This window comes from Drosophila sulfurigaster, chromosome 2R, assembly GCF_023558435.1.
Source record: "Drosophila sulfurigaster albostrigata strain 15112-1811.04 chromosome 2R, ASM2355843v2, whole genome shotgun sequence".
In the NCBI taxonomy this organism is placed as follows: Eukaryota; Metazoa; Arthropoda; class Insecta; order Diptera; family Drosophilidae; genus Drosophila; species Drosophila sulfurigaster.
Genome location: NC_084882.1, coordinates 17,942,893 through 17,963,481, shown reverse-complemented (window position 1 = coordinate 17,963,481; position 20,589 = coordinate 17,942,893). Strand labels below are relative to the sequence as shown.

At 39.1% G+C, this 20,589-nt stretch overlaps 1 protein-coding gene across 1 annotated transcript; it reads left to right on the top strand.

The window, feature by feature from the left end:
• Positions 1-12,465, top strand: LOC133838761 (T-cell leukemia homeobox protein 3). The gene is given in 5 exon segments (XM_062269985.1): positions 1-628; positions 1,714-2,138; positions 6,155-6,216; positions 6,218-6,384; positions 11,797-12,465. Coding segments are annotated over 5 exon segments (1,029 nt in total). The 5' UTR covers positions 1-455; the 3' UTR covers positions 11,999-12,465.
• The last annotated feature ends 8,124 nt before the right edge of the window (positions 12,466-20,589 follow it).

The window sequence follows — 20,589 nt, the reverse complement described above, 5'->3', positions numbered from 1 at the left end:
CTGAGACTGAGGCTGAGACAGCGGCAGCGACTGAAGCGGCAATTCGTCCGTCGGCATATTTTTGGGCTGCATTTATGAAAAGCGTTTACGCCCGCCAGCACGCGCCCGCTCCCAGCTCGGCGATTTTTGCAGAGATCGCATCTCAAAGCGGATTCAGTCAACGGCGTCAACTCAATTTGTCGAGTCGGTTTTTCTGTCGTCGTCGCGGAAGTCACTAAGCCAAGTTAATTAAACTGCCAACGCAACGCAACGCAACGCAACGGAAAACACGCTACGCTTCAAAGTTCTGTGTATTTAGTGTGAAGTGTGACAAGAATATAAAAAACAAATCAAATCGATATCAATACCATATTTGAATATTTGCAAAAGCAAAGAAGACCAAGTGCAAACAAACTAGTGAAATTTAATTTATTTTATTGTTCAATCTGATCAAATTGGCGCCACTCGCTCTCAACATGTCCAGCCACGAGGAGGATGACCACGAGCATGAGCACGAGCATGGCGACGATGTCGAGGAGCAGGAAATACACGTCGATGTCGATTCCGATTCGCGAATGTCATGCGGCAGCGGATCCGATGTGGATATGGATGGTGGCAGTTGCTACGACGAATCCGAAACGCCACTCAGGTAACATAAGATAACACATCATTGAATACAATAGTTGAACTAAAAGTTTAATCATTGTTCTGCCTAAATTCTATTCATAATTTTAATCTTTAAATGCTTTGATGGCACCACAAAATGTTATTCTTTATGGCCTAAACATTCTGTGTGCCAAGACAAAGACTTCTATTGTCCGATGCTAACAAGCTGGCAATTGATGGGGGCCCAACACTTTTTTGAGCCACTTTCATTCATATCACGGCTTTAGACCAATTTTTTTTGGCTTTGGCGTGAACAAACCTCTTAAACACTAATAAATTGCCGCAGCGAAGCCAAATGAAACTCCCTGAATTGACAGACAAAAGCAGGTAGGAAATTTGAAGTTTGTAGAGAATTGAGAACTGAGATCGGAGTATTGGGAATTGAGTCTGGGTCGGCGATAAAATGCACATTAGCAAGGCGCCAAAAAGCGCGCTCTGATAACAATTCCCAAATGGGCTTAAACGAGTTCCTCCACACAATGCCACAGTCGGCGGCCAAAGCATATTGGATTAACATTTTAATAGAGCAAGCTATAAAAACGCCATAAAAATCGAAACTTTAAGGAATGTCGCGAGAGAAAGATTGAGGGAGAATAGCGTACCTTATGTTTAAATGTTTAATAACAAGTTTTTCTTTTTGTTGTAAATAAAGTTTTTAAATTTTCGAAAGTGTCGATTTAAATTTTGTAAAAAAAATTAAATATCGATCGTGACTCGTTTCGAGCGCCTCTTGACGTCTTGCTATGATTTATAGAATCCAAATAAAATGCGTCTAGCATTTGCATAATTACTTAATTTGCCAACACGTCAGCGTATTACGTATACGCTGCGTACAACAGCTGCAAACATGATTTCTGCATGTTGCGCGTTTATCAGTCTGAGAGATCAGAGTAAATAGCAACTACATTTGCTCGACAATAGCGTGGGCATATTGGTCTCGACTGGTCTCGAAATGCCATTCGCAAGCATTAATTAATAATTTGTTCTGGCGATGTTTGCTTATCGTGCGACACTTTTAATATTAATGAGCCAACAACAACAACAACTTGAATCATTTCTTTTTTGCAGTGAATCACTGCAGTCGGAACAGACACGCTCCTCGTCCAGCGAGAATCTGCCCTTCAGCATATCCCGGCTGCTCTCCAAACCCTTCGAGACCAACAACAACAACAACAATAGCAGCAATAACAACAACAGCAGCAATATACAAAGCAGCAGCCCCAACAACAACAACAACAGCGCCGTCGATGACAAAGAGCTACAGGCAGACGATCAGGATTTGGCTGCCTACAAACTGGCCACCAGCATTGCGAACTCAACCTACGGCAGCGCCGCCGCTCTCTACACATATCCGCATCTTTATCCGTCGGCAGCCGCCGCTGCCGCTGGCCATGTGCTGCGAGTGCCACCGCAGCGCACACCGCTAACCTGGGCACTTCCGCCACTGCATCATGCGGCGTTGGCGCATCAGGCGGTCAAGGATCGACTGGCAGGTGAGCTAACATATTCTCTACCCTCAACCCCAACCCCAATCCCAAAGAGAACAAAAAACTCAACCCCAAAGCAAAGCAATTCGTAATCGAAGTTCATGCTGTGATTGGGCCATGTTTGCGCTCTTTTTATGAGCTGCTTCCAACGGTAGCAACTCCGCAAACACAAGCTACACTCGCTACTGTTTCGATTTGGCCAAGTGCCTTGGGCCATGATTACCATGTGGCACGCACACGAATGCGAATGCGACTGAGAGTGCGAGTGCGAGTGCGAGAGTGCGGCTTATTAAAGTCTTGTTCTGGCCAGGCTAATAAGCGCGATCAGAGAAGTCTTTTAAGCCAACATGCCTGTCGGCATGTCATTCGCAAGCACAACTACAGTCTCTATCTATGTGTGTGTGTGTGTGCTGGTGTGTGGGGTCTGCCAAAGCTGTAGCTGAAGCTGAAGCTGGCCCTAAAGTATAAAAACATGTTTGCCTTCAAATGCGCAATCGCAGCTTAAGTTAAAAAAAGCAGAACTTTACGCTGCGCCACCGCCCAGAAGCGAAGCGATCGCAACGCATTTGCATATGCCGCTCAACTCAGTGGCATCCACAGTCTGCATCCTCTGGCTGCGATTTGCGTTGAGCTTGAGCTGCGGCTTTTGTTAATTTGTTTACATTATGAGCTTCACTTGTAGCTACAAGCGGCATTCGCAGCGCGAGCCGCTTAAATAATGAGCTCGCGTTGATTTTATTACGCCTCCTTTGGCCCAGGCTTTGCTTTATCAGCTGTCCCTACTCAGTCATATTTAGGCAACCCAAAAAAAAAAAACTAAACAGAAAGCTGCTTAACTAAGGATCGCTTGCGATTGGCATTTGCGATTGCGACAGTGGCTGAAAACTTTTGCTTTTATGGCCAACATCCGCTACTTGCCGTCGGTCTTTCAGTTATTTTAATGAGCTGGTTTACATGACTTTTTAATTTCGCGCTGTGCCCCGAAAAGGAATTAATTACACATTGGGCGGTCGCTGGACTCAACCTGGGGACAAGAACGAAAGCCCTGCCAGCGAGTTGTGGACTCTTATTTATCACCACATACCACACTTCAATGTGAGGCGGCCAACTGACATGGTCAGCTTTTAATTAGCCAGGAGAGTGCCTAGTAGAACCTGGCCACACTTATGAAACAGACACTCCACTCCACTGCACTCCACTCAACTCAACTCAGCGATCTTTTGACCAGTTTCGTTTTGTCAACATCTTCGTCAGCGTCTCTCGAGTGTGTGTGTGTTGTTGTGTGTTTGTGGTGTGTCGCTTGAGTTGCTGATAAGCTGGCGCCTTGGCTTTTTTCATTAACAAGACAAACGAGCGAGCAACGGTCTGACTCTGCACCCGTAACAAACTGACCCTTGCCTGACTTCTTATGATCCCCCCTCCTCCTCCTCAGGCTGCACTGCACTGCATTGTAGCGCCATATGATTAATAACCATTGCATGTTAATTGGAATGCTGTTGCTCTTGCTGACAGCCGGCGCAGCAGGAGCCAATTATTTTTCGGTTCTTTGGGGTCAACCACAGCCCTTTATGCCAATTTGCCAAATAGCCAAAAATGTGCACTCCAAACTATTACTCGAATATATGTACATACATATATTCCAGTAGCTCTTGACTCTTAAGTTTTTTGGCAAGGAAAAAAGGTCAAAAGTGTAGATACTTGATAGCTGACGCATATTGCGCATACGCCTGGTGTGGCTCAAAAACTCTGACTGCGATTCACACTGACTTCGGCCTTAGCCACAGGCGCCATCAATAATGCATGCTAAAAGCTTTTAGCATTATTTTACGTATTTTGGGAAAGCAGTTTACAGGCAGTCGCAGTCGCTGCCACAGCCACAGCCCACAGACAGGTTGAGAGTATCTTTAAGATACGCCAAAGAACTGAGCCAAAAACATCATAAATAAGCACAGCATGGGAAGCGTTGGTAAGCCATAAAATTATGCTTACGCGCTCCTTGCTCGCATCCCCAACGAATCCTTTAAGGATATGAGTGGTGCTGCTTATGTGGTGCGATAAATGGCTTTTTTATTGAAATTGATATTGCTTGAAATATTCAAATGGTTCGCCAATCCCAATCCACATGATGCGATATTTACGCCACACACACACACACCGTCTAAGGTTGCTTTTGGGCGCATATTTCAAAAGGGGTTTCTGCGGAAAAGTGGCAATAAAAAACATGATTTGTCAGTTTAACACCCGCCATAGATTCTGGCATTGAGCACTTTTCAATTGAAGTGCAAAATTCGCTCATCTCAAGGGTTGAAATCTATTGCAAGGAAGTGGCTCAGAGCTGTGTTAAGCTTCGATGTTTATGGCCAGAAGCATATTGGGAATGAGTTTCTAGAAAGTAAATATGAAGTTCTTAAAATTATAGTCCGATTTTGCCATCAATTACTTGACTTCCTCATATTCCTAATGTAATATTATTTACGTTCAGTTTAAAGAAAAATTTAAATGACTTTAAAATAAGTATCATAATTTATCTAAATTGACAATGCTATTGCTACACAATAAAATATTCATAGTTTACTATATTTAGAAACTAAACATCATTTAATTTATGTATTCAATATGGAATTTCGCATACTTTTCTATCGTCAAATTTTATATGTTGTACTTAACCTTGTTTTGAGATATGAATTCAAACGTGCAAGGTTTTCTGCATAAAATAATAGTATGTTAGATATTTTAATTTATTAAACAATAAATATTGGTGTCTCAAAATTTGCTACAAATATGTTATTATTAAAATTTGACATGAGAATTTAATAATTAAAAAAATAAACACATCAAAAATTCGCATAAAAAATGTTAAATAGAATTGTGTATATCAGAAATAGACATTTTAAGGTTATATAATAAATTGTTTTGATTATTTTTGAAAACATTTGCAACAATGTTTAAAAGACATAATGCGCAAATTTTGTATTTGTTTGCATGCAAAAGAATCTTGAGTCATCGTACTGTGTTGCAGCCAAAAGACCGTCTAGGTTTTTATCATGTTCTTCAAATTGCTGTTCAAATGGCTGTGGCAAATAAATTTCGCCAGAATATTCACAAGCTCATGTCTGACTTATCGCATGACCCCAGTGACGATGGTCAAGCCGGTTTCCCAGTTGAACAGTTGCCCAGTTGAGCAGTTGTCACCAACCGACGACCAACGACATCGTTTCAATATTTCTTGTTGTTGTTGTGTTTGTATTTTTTTTTTGGTGACCACTGCGCTTGGTCTTATCGCACATAATAAACAACAACACGCACGCTATGGCAAAGTAAGTCGACTGGCAGGAATTTTAAAAGGTTCAGCGCCAGCGCCAACGCCAGCAGCAGCAACAACAGCAGACCACAGCAGCAACAACAGCACCGAGCGCCCGCACCCATTAAGGCAGCGCCAGCGTCTGGGTTCGAGTTGCAGTCGAGACACTGGGTCACATACAATAGTCTCTATATATAACGATACTATATAGACGAGTAGAGAAATACGCATCCTAGGAAGCCGCAACTTTATGACTCAACCAGGCACCGAAGTTGACTGAATGAAATTGATGTCGCGTGCGTCTGTCTAGAAGACGGACTCGAGTCTTCGTCTTCGCCTTCGTCTGCTTCTAGCATGATAAAGGTACGATCTCGACCTCAGGCTGCGGCAATTAGGCGCTTAGACGCTTAGCGGTGCGAGTCACTGACTCTTAAGGGCTGGCACAGTCCAAATTGATTTCACAGCGTGCCGCGAGGGAGTGAGGGCCAGGTAGAGGCGGGTCGCTAAGGTCGCTAAGTAGCAATATGTCCATACAGGTGCCTGGCTCGTTTTTTCTGTTACCGGAAGCAAATATCGGAAATTGCTTGTTATCTGACAAGGAATTTATTGTTTGCTAATTGCTTGCGAGGACACACCGAGTCAGAATGGAGTGAAAGTGCAATTAGCTGCAACTACTTAACTATATCTATTTAATATATTTGACTCTGCCTTTATTTTACAGCTGCATTTCCCATTGCCCGTCGCATCGGACATCCCTATCAGAATCGCACGCCGCCCAAGCGAAAAAAAGCCGCGCACATCCTTCACACGCATCCAGGTGGCCGAGCTGGAGAAACGCTTTCACAAACAAAAGTATCTCGCATCTGCGGAGCGAGCGGCTCTCGCCCGTGGCCTCAAGATGACCGATGCTCAGGTGAAGACGTGGTTCCAAAATAGACGCACCAAGTGGAGGTAAGCAACAAAAAATAGCAACATACAAAAAAATAAAATCGATTGTATATAACCGCTACCCATATCCAAAGTGATGACAGGTAGTTAAGCCCCAACTCCAACTGCTGTCTGTCTTTAAACTACAAAATCTACAAAAGCCTTTCGCACTAAAAAATAGCAGTACGAAAAAAAAAGAACGAAAGAAAAGCGTGCCTTTCAAGCTGGGGGTAAAAGGTTTATTCATTATGCATGAGCACATTAAATGAAAAAGCGCTGCCAGCAACGCCTGTTCCAACCCCCAACTCTGAGCTAGGGGTTGCTATAATCGTGGGGGTGGATTCATTTGCTATCTGCACCAGACCGAATAGCCCTTTGTAGCGTCAACTAATAATGAGCCCGGGCTTCTATTAGCTGTGCTTGCTTGCTAAATATATCCACAAAATGGCCGCTATAAAAATATAAAGTTGTACAACAAAGTGTGAGAGAAAAAGTTGGTGAAAAGAGTTTAAATTAGTTGGTGGCGAAGATTCTAAAACAAAGCATATTATTATGATGAAAGCTTTCCTAACTATTTTGTATACTTTGAAGTGTCATTAAATGGGTTCAAATAGATTTAGAAATAAACAAATAATAGTAATTTAGCATTCATTAGAATGTTGTTTACTGATCAACCAAAAATAAATAGCTAAATTTTTTTGTGGATATTATTTTGTGTAATTACGAACTGGACTTGGACACTAAATTTTAAATAATCGATAAATAATGACAGATGGCCATTTAATAAGCTACAAAGCACACGAATGAAATAATATCTAAACAATTTCAACAATTATTGAAGCTTGACGCGCCATTAATTAAGCCAAACTGTACTCGCATGTACTTGGTACATAAGTATTTAAGCATATTTCAATGTAAATACATTTGAATCATGAAACTTTTACTTAGCACGCATAGAAGTACACATAAAGGCTGCCATCTGTTGGTTATCATTTTGATTTATAGCGATGGCAATGCAAATGGCAATTAACGACTACAACTCGGAACTTGCGCAGCCTTATCAGACGTATAAGCTACCCTACAAATAAATGAACAAGTCACGCGCTTGTTTGTCTCTAATTTAATGAGGCATTGATGCGTTGAATGCGTTCGCATTTGCGTGTCTCAAATTGTTTTCTATTTTATTATTAACATTAGAATACTACAACTATATATGTATACCCAAAATACTCACACGTATTTCTGTATATAATGCGAACACTTTATGTGACTGAGCCAAGTTCTTGGCCAAGGCGAACTCAAGAGTCTCTATCGCCCATAGGCGCTAATTGCCGCTTAGCCATAGTCTGTCCCAGGCCGACAATGGCTCTGCCTCTCTCTTGGCTAGCTTATCAGCCATTTTGAGCCTATTTTAGCTCATAAAAATTAATGATGTAAAACGCAATTTTGTTAACGGCAATGGCCACGGCTCGTTTGTGGCTAAGTGAAATGGCAACGGCATAATACACAGAAACGCCATGATTATTATTACGTTGTGTATAGCTCGTAAATATAAGTATACTTATGTACGACGAGTATATGAATGCATAATTGCTTTAATGCAGTCTCAAAACTGTTTGCCAAGTAATTTAAATAATTAACTGCGTCCAACATGGCGTATGAGTTATGCGGCCGAGGCACAAAGATTGCTTAATGTGTTTATTTTTTTGCTTTTGTATTTTCTTACTCATTTTAATACAAATAAATTGCAACCTGTTTGGCTGGGGGCTTTTAAATGCTTCGATTGCTCACAGCAACAGCAACACGAGCAATAACAACAACATAAATAATTAATAATTAACAAACAAAGTGCGAGTCTGAAGACTGAGCAATTGAATGAAGCTTGTAGCCTGTCAGTCCGACAATGTGTTTAGCAAAACGTCAAGTAAAAAAACGAGCAAAGAAAAAAGAAACAGAAAAACAACGAAGAGCAAAAGCCAGATGGCAGAGAGCAAAGAAACAAAAAGAATGTAAAAAATGGCTTGTCATTGCATACTTTTTGACGCTTCGCCCCCAAAACAAATGACGCCGTCTAACTGTTGTCTGACAAAGTCCTGGCCAAGTGCAAGTGCACATCCCGAAGAGATATTAGACATCGAGTTATAATATTTTAATGCTGTTATATTAGACAACAAATTATAACAATTTGCTAAGCTGCCTCTTAAAATTAAGTCAATCAATTAAATAATTCTTTGGCATAACTTGTTATTAAAATAAACCTACTTTCAAAATAATTTAAGTGGTTCATTCTCCAACAACTCTCCAGGTATTCAGTATACTTAAAATGAACAGCAAGAACACAACAACCTTTCTTAATGCCTGTAGAGTGCACAGCTTGATATGGGATTATTCCCGGCTAAAACAAGGCAACTCGCTGTTATTTTGGGGCTACTGTCTGTATAAACGACTGCTTCGAGTTACACTTGCATAACTTAATTAGTTACCGGCACATAAATCAACTTGCCGTTAAACCCTTTTTAATTACATGGCCATGCATCAAAATTGCGCCCCACTCGACGAGATTCGCTTGGCCGAAATCTTAAATTGGAGTACGCAAAACTCACATGAGACACATAGGAAATTAATTGCCTGGCATATGGAAAAGTTTTCTTTGCTGAAAGCTGTCTAATTAAAATTTTACACACACACACACGCACTCGAATGACAAATGAACTAGAGAAATGTGAGTGTAAGAAGTTGTTGAGCAACTTTAACCGCAAGACGAAAATCAATTTGCCTGAGAGCAAAGTTTTTGTTTTGGGGCATAAGGAAAATCAAATGAAATTAATTACAGCTGCGTTGGCCATTTGTAAATTAACTTTGATGCTGCTGCTGTTGCTGCTGCCTTTTTCGTTTCGGCACGTGGCCTGGCCCAATGCCGAAATGGGCCAGTCCCAAAACAGTGAAAGAAAGAGGGCCGGGCTAAATCTTCGTCTTTTGCGGCAAGTCCCTGAGGAAGCGGCCATGCGACCGGCCAGCCAATTAATGGTCTAGCTAAATTGTTATGTCTTGAAAGATAATTACCAAAGGGCCTTTTTGCTTTTGGCCCACAAAAAAAAACAAACAAGAAACAAAGTTTTGTGGGCCATGGTTATTTGGTCGTAATTTGTTGACGCTCGTTTGCGGGCGGTGTGTGAAATGATTTTAATTACCGGACCGGAAAACCTGTGAGCAGCTGCTAACAGTGCGACAATTGACTTGCCATTAAATTTGTGGCAACATAAAAGCCCCCCTGCATCTCTCTCTCCTTCTCCCCCTCTCTAACACACTCTCTCTCTCTCCCACACTTGGTGAATCGAGTCGAGCGCAGTCAAGCGATTTATGCGTTGAGCTTTAATAAACATTTTAGCCTAATGTCGAGCCATTATTTATCGTGGCTAAAAACTTTTTTCAGCGCCCCGGCGCCAAAAGACAAACAGTTAACATTTGTAAAGCCTTTGTTGCATTTTCATTTCCAAGCTCGTGACTGAAGATAAATTACAGTCGTGCCTCTTGTCTTCTGTCTCTTGTCTTCTGTCTCCTGTCTCGTGTCTCTGTCTCTCGAACCACACACAAAAGAGCAACTGGAATTAGAGTTGCACACACTCAATCACACTCGTACATTTGTTTACTTGTTTTCAGAGTTTTAATCAATTTTCGTTGAATTTTTTTTATGCGCCAGCTGTAAAAATGTGCTCGCAGATAAAACATCCAAAATCCCAGAAAGTAAAAGTTAAGCAATTCACTTGAAGCTAAACCGTTGCCCAGACAATTGAGTTGTTGTAGATACGAATATGCATGGGGAGTTAACTTATTGTTGTTTCCATTCGTTGTTGTTGTTGTTGTGCCCAGAGTAATTCAATAAGATATACAACCCTCGATTAACAATATGTGGGAGTAAGCACTGTGGAACTCTAGCGCTAAGGTTAATTTTCGATGCACAGTCAAACGCTGAAATAAAAAATAAACACACAGATTTAAATAATTCTTGCTCTGTATAATAAAGTTTTCCTATGTGAAGTTGTAAAGAATACACTCCATATAATGGTTGTTTCTTAAAACTAACTTTTAGTAAATAAATATACTAAAAAGACTAAAATACTAACGAGTGTAGAGTAAAGTTTGAAATATATAAAATTAAAAAAATTATTACCTGCTTCTTATGTTAAGTTATAAATACTCGAAATATGAAACAAATAATGTTCAAATTTTATAACCAACTTTTAGTAAATTAAAATACCAAAATACCAAAAATACTGCCAATGAGATTTTAGTATAAATAAAAGTTTTTGCAGTCTTGTCTTAAAATCAATTTAAAAACTCAAGACACACTTTTTATTTATAATCATCATTTTAAACCCTTTTCAAAATATTTGAATTTAAATTCGAAATTCCCTTCAGAACAGTCTTGTTAACACATTTCTGAGTTCGCAAGTTTCAGTATAAGCAACGCCCACTTGCGTTGTAATGCATATTTAATAGGTGCGCATTCAAGTTATGTAGTTGTAGTTTGAATGATGACATTGCTGATGAAAGCCTTAATGATAGCATATTAAACTATATTATAATCATGACATGTGTGTGTCCCACACACACACACACACACACACAGATACTAATGAGTAAGGTATTTACGTAGTAAGTGTAATTACGGGACAAACTTTCGTATTTACGAGCAACCAGAAGAACTTCATTAGATCATAAAATATTCAATATGGCGCGCGATGGCAATTCAACCCCACTACAGAGGGGGATGCAGTGGAGGACTACATTATGTGTATATGTGTATGTGTGTGTGAGTTGGGGGGATGGCCACAATTAGAGCATAAATGCTGCGCAAACGCGAACCGAAATGGGGATGAGAATGGGAACCATAACGAGACTGGAATTGAGAGCGGGAAACTGCGATGTGGAAATGGAAATTGCAACAGAGTTGCAACAGCATAAAGCTCTGACTATGTGTGTATGTGTGTGTGTGTGTGTGTGTGTTGCAATTCCAGTTGAACCAAATGAATAATTTAGTGGCAGTTTGGGGCACACAAATTGCCAACGGTTGTTGCAGGTTAAATCCCATTTGAGCGCAAAACATTTAAAATGTAATTTCGAGTCGACTCGAAATTAATTTTCAATAAACAAAAGCACAAAACGGCACTTCCCCCATTTGCGTATAATTGCGCCAGTGTGGATTGTGGATTGGATATGTCGGCATATTTGATTTGATTAGTTTTAAATGGTCTTAACAAGCCGCCCACATAATGACTTGATGAGTTTTTACCTTTACCCCGACAAATTACTTTTCGATAATGAATATGAACATTAGGCGATGCCAGACAATTGATAAATACCCCTAAAATAATATTATGTCAATCAAAGCTCAATCATAACTCAATCATTTTCTCTACTCTATTTCCTTTGCAGACGTCAGACAGCCGAGGAGAGAGAAGCCGAACGTCAAGCGGCCAATCGCCTGATGCTTTCCCTACAGGCGGAGGCCATTAGCAAAGGATTCGCGCCGCCCGCGGCTCCGCTCAGCTCTCAAACTGGGGTCAATGGCGCTCCTCTCGCTGCGCTTCATGGTCTGCAGCCGTGGGCGGAGGCGTCGCATGCAGCGGGCTGCTAATCGTCTACAAACTTAGCATATGTCGCATAGTCTATAAGGTTTATTTGTGATAAAGTTTGCTTTGTAAATACAGTTGAAGTAATGCAGTTCTGCTACAATTTGTAAATATTTAGCTATACTTCCTAGATACATCCACACACACATATATATGGTATATATAATGTATATCAATATACAAGTATTATTAAGTTGTCGTCTTAAGTTTATGTAGTTTATGTTTAGTTTTGTAGCGCAGTGTTTCCATTTCTTCAGTTATTCTTCAACACTTTCATGGCGAAATGCATCTCAAAAAATGTCAACTTCTAAGCATAATTAAAAAACAAACAAAAAGAAGAACAACTTTTAAACATATGGCTTGTATTGTACGTTAGTCTTAAGTCAACTGGCATTACCTAGTATTATAAATGAATAATTAGTAAACATATAAATAACATATGAAAATAAATACACTACGAAATCAAAGAAAAAAAAAAAACAAAACAAAACCTGTCTCGATAATTTGATTTATATTGGTGATCCACACCTTGACCGGATATATGTGTTGGCCTAATGAGCTCTTCATCGAATGATATCAGCCATATGCTCAATTCACAAAAAACCAACAACTATTAGAGCTGGAGGATCTGAGAAAAAAACTACTGCTACTATAGCTGAATATCAAGCGGCCTTTCATTATAAATATATTATGTGTGTTTTTTGCGCTGCAAAGGCAAAACAAACATACGCCGCCTGAACAGCAGGTAGTCCTATACTTAGCCATCCCGACATCCCTTAAAGTGTTGGCCGCTGTCACATTAGCGTCGACTGCCGTCTTCGACAGTGTTTGCAACTCCTACAAGCTGCACGGTGGTCGCCGCTGCGGAAGTAAACCATTTTCGGCTACAAGTTGAAAGACGGCGCCCACAAAGTTGCAGACGCCGTCGCACAGTGGCACTCAGTTGGCATCCTGTGGCTGAAATATATTATGAAATTATGATAACAACTAGCAAAAATGTATAGAAGGCAATTAATAGCTTGGATTCGTTTCAAAGGATTTATTTTTTCCGCTAATTGAAGCATAACACATGGAGAGCTTATTTTATTGCTGGTCGTTGCATAAATAAATTAATTTGAAATTTAACAACCATTTTTTATACACACATTCCACACATGGTTTTTATTGAAAGGAAATTCTTATTATCGCTGCTAAAGCAAACAAGTCAAAAAGAATTGAAGAATTTCTGGCTGCTAAAAAAAAAAACATGATACATTAAGGAATAATGTTCGATTGTTGGTCACATTCAATAGATACTTCTTTTTATAGAGAAATTTTTATTATCTCTGCGTGTGCTAAAAACTCATAAAAAGCTGAATTAAATTCTAACTGTTGTAATAAGGAAGTAGCTCGCATTCTATTTTATTTTAAGGAAATTAACGCAGTTCAAAATACTTACAGGTTATTGAGAATTTACTTAATTGAATTTTTTCGAGGTTTTATAAAGATTTAAAAAGGAATTTGTTATTATCGTTGCCTGAGATGAATTATAATAGAAAAGGGAATAATTTTCGAATTCAGCTGATATTCCACTGAGAGTTATTATTTTAAAGAAATTATTAAAGTTGCTTGAAATATTTACAAGTAATCGAGAATTCAATTATTGGTTGAATGTTTTATAAATAAAAACAATAATATGCTTGAGAAACGGAGTTGAGTTTATTTCTGGCTGTTCAATAAGTAAAGGAAGAAGGAATTAAAGAACAATATTTTATTTATTCCACGTTCCTTGCTGCTTAAGAATTAAAATATATTCTGACTGTTAAATCAATAAATGCATATGAAATTAAAAAATTATGTGCTATCTTTGCTTAAATTCCTGTTCCACTGTGCATCTTAAGTCGGCGATCAAATGCTCTTTATTCTTGATTGCAACTTCCACAGAGACACCTTTTTAATTTGGCATTGGCCGCCGCCCCTGCCTCATCTCATCATCTTCAAAGCTTCTGTCCGGGAATTGCTGTTGTTGTTGCTGTTGAGATCCTGTGCTTGACTACTTGGAAATTCATATAAATTGCGTTTAATTGGACAATTTTTTGGTTTATTTCTTTGTGGCCAGCGGCAGAGAGAATATAACCTATCATATTTTGTATGTAATGAGGATGTTTGGCAATTCGGTTACTTTGTGTCCCGCACATATTGCATGTGGAGCTTCAAATGTGCGCATGTCGTTCTAATTGGTTGCGAGACTGGATCTTTGCTTGGCTTCGCATCGCATCGCCTGGGCAGCAGGTTTGATTGATTATTGAGAGAAGTTGCGGACAGGCACTTGGATTTTGGGGGCAACAATCTATTTGTGTCCACTTAGTGAAATGACAGCCAGCACAGGTCTCTCACACTCTCTCTCTCCCTTGTTCTGCAGCTATCTACGAGTAGTCTATCGAACCCTCGAAAGAGTAACAAAAGTTTTTGGCCGAAATTCAGCAAAAAGAAAAGCCAAATTGAAAGTGACCAGAAGAGGGTGGTTGCTCTCGCCTCTGTCCAGTCTCGAGTTCCAAGTGTCAGAGTTGTAGTGACTGGATATGAAAAATACAAATGAACAGCAATGCGGTTGGTCAACAAGACAGCAACAGCAGCAAGCAGCAGACAGTAGACAGTGGACAGTGGACAGCAGAAGGAGGCGATGCCAACTGAGTGCAGACTCTCTGCACTGGCGACGTCGAGGTGGCAGGATTTCGTGTGAAGCCTCCTGAAGTCCGGCTGCCACGTCAATTTGGATTATGGCAAGATTGAAAGGGATTTAAGTCCGACCAAAGTCAAGCCAAAACTGGGAGCCACATTATGTTCATATAGCAGTGAAACAAAAACGGCAGCAACAAAGCAAAAACCATTTTCAAATTAGTTTTTTAGCCTTTTCAAAGTCATATTTTCATGTTACAATTTTCATGTTAGCATCACAAAATACAATGAGAAAAGTATGAATGGAGCAAAACATGGAAAAGAATCAACAAAAGCTTGGGGAATCGCCGACAGCTTTTCAGTCAAGTTGGACAGTTTTTTTTTTTTTTTTTTGCAGGCAGTCACAATGGCAATCACAATGGCAGTCACTATGAGCAGAGCACAGTGACAGCAAATAATTAGCGGCCATCATGTAGACATTTAAATTAAATATGAGTCGCTATTCGCTGTATTCGTATTTGTTGCAACTCTCATTGCTTTTGTGTTCTGGCTGCATTTGATATGGCCGGCTGTGGCACGTCTAGCGTCTAATTATGGTCGTCATTCGGCGGCCTTTCAACCATGTGGAGGACAGTCATAAAAAATGTCATAAAGGAAACCATTTTTAACGTAAAAACTAAAGTTAGTAAAAGTTTGGCCAGCTCGACGTTTAGATACTCTTTTTAACAAATGACGAGGAGTTTATTCAACTTAAAACAACGCAAATCATTTTCTGACATTTTCAAAAACCCAATTTAAAATATATATATGTATATATAATACGTGAAAACTATCGACAATAATGAAGTTAGTCGTTAAATTTTCAATTTTAATTTTATTTATGACATTTCTATGTTACTTTTTAATAATAGGATTTTTCATAAGGAGCTTATTATAACACGTTCCCATAAGATGTAATTCTGATGATATTTAATACAAATTAAAGAATAACTTATTGTTCTTATTAAAATATACATTTATTTATAAATAAACATGAGTCCAACAAAGCAAATATTATTATTATTATAAATTATAATTTATTTAAAACCATATCGATATAAAATATTATATATGTATATGTAGTATGTAAGAATTATATATTAAACTAAATTCTTCTACAAATTATATCTTTAAATTCTTGTAAAAAATAATGAAGTTAGTCCTTAACTTATTTATCATTAAAATTTCAGTTTTATTCGTATCATTGTTGAAGCGAACGTTAGTGTCTAGCATGCAACTATCTGAACAACTACAGGGTATAGAAAATTTGATAATACTGTTGGCAAACAAACTGTCATTAGCGCATGTGTGTTTACTTTACACGAGTACAAAATACTGCTAGTTTTGTGTGGTTCTATTAAAATTTGTACACAAAAGCGAGTCTAAATGAGTTTAAAATGGAGTAAATGGAGTGCAGTACCTACAAAATATAGAACCCCATAAGTATGTAGTTCGTATGAACATCCCCTCTATGGCATCGACAGCCATTATTGTCGAACGGAACGGCGACAATTTGGATCCGTTGCGACGACAACTAACAGCACTTCTAATGACCTAACGACACCGTTGGACGTTGATACTCGTATTTGTTCTGTAAATTAATCATTTGGACTTGTCATTAGTTTCATGTGCTTACCTTTTGATTACCTTTGCTTTTGCCTTTGTTTATTCAGGTTCCTATGTTACGTTTTTTTTTTTTGTGCGCTGAGCAAAGAATATGCTAATAACTAATGATAAACACGATTAAAAAAAAGCACACACAAGTGTTTGTTTGTTTTTGTTGACAATAAATTGGCTGACTAAATGATTCGGAAAGGTTCAAGATACACGCGCGTATCTAAGAGATATAATATATAATAATAAGATATTGAAAGCAGGTTCAATTATTTGTTTAATTTGTATGATACAATAGAAATTAGATTAATATATTATATTTCAAACACAACTTTACCAAAGTTAATTAGGACTTTTGACAATCAAAATTGATTTCTTATAATCATTTAATTCAATTCATTCTATGCTCTGCATTTATCTGCGGTCTTCATAATAAAAGAAAGCGCTCTGCGCGTAGTTCAGAAATAAAGCGACTAGTCAAATGACCTGTAATGGAGAGTAGAAGTTCGTGTTTCACACTACCCACTGCAATTTGACATGAAAATTTAATCAAGTTGTTTTCAATTGAGTGCAAAATCACATCAGCAACATAAAAAGTGTAAAGTGGCAAAGTGGAATGTAGAATGTAGCATGCGGCAAGTCGAAAGTGGAGAGTGTAAAGTGCCAGACCTTCGGACCTCACACCAAGTACCAGACAGACAGACAGATAGACATATAACTCAATCGGCATCGAATGGTCAGCCCTCAGTATCGGAGGGGATGTTTTCACTTTGCAGTTTCGTCCCCCACTTTTTTTGAACCTGGCCACAAATGTCAACAGCTAACGGCAATTGGGCCACATTGACGATACGTGAGGCATTTCGGTATTTATTGCCAAAACACACAAATTTATAACCAGCCAATAAAAGGCTGTAAATAAAACAACAACTGCTCGCCTGACTTTTGACGAGGTTCGTTTCGACCTGTCAAAGCCGGAAAAAATACAGTAGAACATTTCAATTTTATTACCGTGACTGCTTCCAAATAAAAATCCACAAAAAACGACACTGATCAATTATTGAAGTGCCTGGAAAATTTATGTTGAATTCCATTAGAGTTATGGCGTGAAAATTGTCTCGCTGCTTAGTCAACTTTTCCTTCAGCTAAATCAATGTGACACGAAGAAATTAGAAAGAATCAATGGGAGTGAATTGCTAATCAAGCAACTGGCAATTGAGTTGAGAGAAAACATTTATTCACTGCGAAATCTCCAATGTCTCTTTAGGCGCCGTCTGTTGAAATATTAAAATTAAGCTGGCAAATTGAGCAAGATTTCCACTTACAAAAGTCAAGACTTTCATTTCATTTGTACTTTACCTTCTTCACAACTTTCTTGGCTTATACAACTACATTCTACATTCATTCTCTCTGTGATTGTCTGCCCATTCCCAGTTGTCCATTTCATGGACGCGCAGCATTTTGCATTTTTTATTTGTAACAACAAAATTGACCTTTTTCCCTGTTAGTTATTTTGACCTTTGTCTGGACGTCCGACGCTGGCTCTGCTTGGCTTTGCTTTTCTTTGCTTTTCTTTGCTTTGGATGTGTAAGTGGCCTTCTGGGCAAATTTTGATTTTTGCGTAATTTTTCTTTGGCCAATTCGAGCCAAGTCAAAATTCGTTGCTGGCCCATAAATAATGCAGGCTGCCAAGGCCCAAAATGGTCAAAAATACGTGAATTTCATGCTTTGCATGGGGCAGGAAAAAAACAACACGGAAATTGAAATGAAAAGAAACTCATTTAGATATACCTCCCTCTCTCTGCTCCTTCCCCAATCTGCAGCTCACTCACCGTTGATTCTCCCCAGCTTTGGCAATTTCATTGGTTGCCAAATTTTTCACAAATGCATATTAAAATACGTACAACGTCCCGCAGATTTTGTGTCCTGTTTGCTTTGGCCAAATAAATGGCTGGCTGTAAAAATAAACGACAAACGAATGGGCCAACAATAAAAAAGGCCACGACTTACGACATTTCAAAACCGAACGTGAAAACGGGCTTAATACTTGCCTGAAGAGTGGGAGAGACTGAAAGACTGAGAAACTGAGAGAGAGAGAGTAGGCTAGAAGCGATGTCATGTTCATGTTGACTAATGTTTAACGAGCCCAAACTTGTCCTTGTTGATGTTGTTTATGAACCTGCCACTGCCACTGTCCTTAGTCCTCGTCCTCTCCCCCCTCTGCGACTTGCAGGCTATTCAAATCCCTGCGGCCTGTGAGTCTGCATTGCAGCGAGAATTGACGCGCGTGCCTTCAAGTCATGCCCTCAAAATTGATGAAGTTGCTCACGGCATACACTGAGGGACGAAAGGACGACAGGATGGAAACGCGGTTGCAGGGTGGTGGTGGTGGCGGCTTGCCACCCCTCCAGCTGGTGTCAATTGTGTAATTGCCGAATGTTGTTTTCAAATATTTAATTGAAAGGGTGTTTTGCGCATTATTGTTGTTACTGTTTCCACTCCAGCCTCTGCCTTTCCTGACTTGCCATTTCGTGGTTACACGCGTATCCTGTTACAAATCCAGTGTCAATGTTGTTTTGCTTGCTGTTTAATATAATTGTTATCCGCTTGTCTCTCCTCGCACTTGGTTTTGCGAAAGGGAGGATATCGAGTTGTTAAATGTTTGATGTTAGCCTGTCGCAATAGCAGCAAGTGTTGAGATTTTCACATACTCGTTGCTGATAATTGTAAGCCCTCAGAATCAAACACAGAACAGATGCTACAAATAGATACAGATAAATATCATGGGAAACTTGTAGGCATTGCAATTCCAAGCTAATTATAATACAAAACTATCACATTTAATCAATCAAAAAGCGCAACAATGATTAGGAAGGTATTACCTAGGGAGTAGAGAAGTTTATAATCAAATAATTGCAAAATTTAGGCTGCTTTTGTTTGATTATCTTCAAAGACAAATATCTCGAAACTATCGGTAAGCATGTAATTTGCATGAACAAAGGCTTCACTACTGCAAGTTTTATACAAATATTTGTGTGCTCTATTTTGATTTCAAAATCTTAACATGCTTTGAAGCTTGAAAATTGGGAAGGTTGTCAAGCTAAACAATTAAAGATATTGCTAAGAAATTACAACATAATTTAAATAAATTTTTGTTCGCTTCAGTTTAGGTTTACAATTTTTTTATAACACATATTTTGATGCTTATCATTCGTCAGAATCAACAAAGAGCAGAGGCTATAAATTGATACTAATAAATGTCCTGGGAAAGTTGTTAAAGCTAAATGCAAAATTGAATTATCAAATTTAAAAACATTAAGATTAAAAAATACCTTACATAGAAATTAAAAAAAAAATAAAAAAAAAAAGTTGTTGTAAGCTTTACTTTTGGTTTAAACATTTCTTAAGATACATATTTTAAGAAGCTTTCTGACCCAATAAGTTGAATGTGCTTTTATTTATTCATAAGGCACTTTTGAGCCATCATTCGCAGGTGCGGTAACCAATTTAATTTGCAATGTCAGCGCCAACAACATGTGCCCAACGACAGCTGGTCACTTGTAGGCAATCGTGGCGACATGAAAAGGCGTTGAAAGCAGCTTTCAATACAATTTATGGCCATGCGTGGCGCCTACGAAGGATGCCTAGAGTCCAATACATTGAATGGCAGTCAGTCAACAACGTGGATGCTTCAGCCTGGGAAAATGCTGAACTCAAACGACGCACTTCGAATTGCATTTTAATGCAATTACACTGGGCAGGCTGCTCCGCTGAACTCTGCCTCTCATCCCGAGAGAATGCCATTCCATTTGACACCCCCGAAGGCCCACTTGACATTGACAATAAAGAGCGCAGAGTGTAGCCGGGCATTGCATTGTTGAAATATGTCCTGCGTCCTTAATTTCACTTTTATTTTTACCAGCAATGCCAGCCAGCATTGGCAATTGCCTCTGCCCCGGCGATGCTGTTGCAGATTAAAAGATATAAATTCATATTCCCCAAGCACCCGGGGCGGTGCGTGCGAAGTGTGTGTGCACAGTGTTCTGTGTTCTGCGTTCTGCTTTTGGTCATGCTTCCTCCTCCCCGAGGATCGATTAGCTTGTTAGGGAATTCAATTTGAAAACTGCGTTTTTCCAGCTCTCTTTGTATTTTTGTGCCTTGTGTCATATATCTTTTTATGAAAGGGATTGCGTGAATGATGAGCTGGCTCAGCTTTATGGCAGCCCGTTTGATTTCATATTTGTCAGTCCGCAGCTATATCATGCTATGTCCATGCTCTCTAACTTGA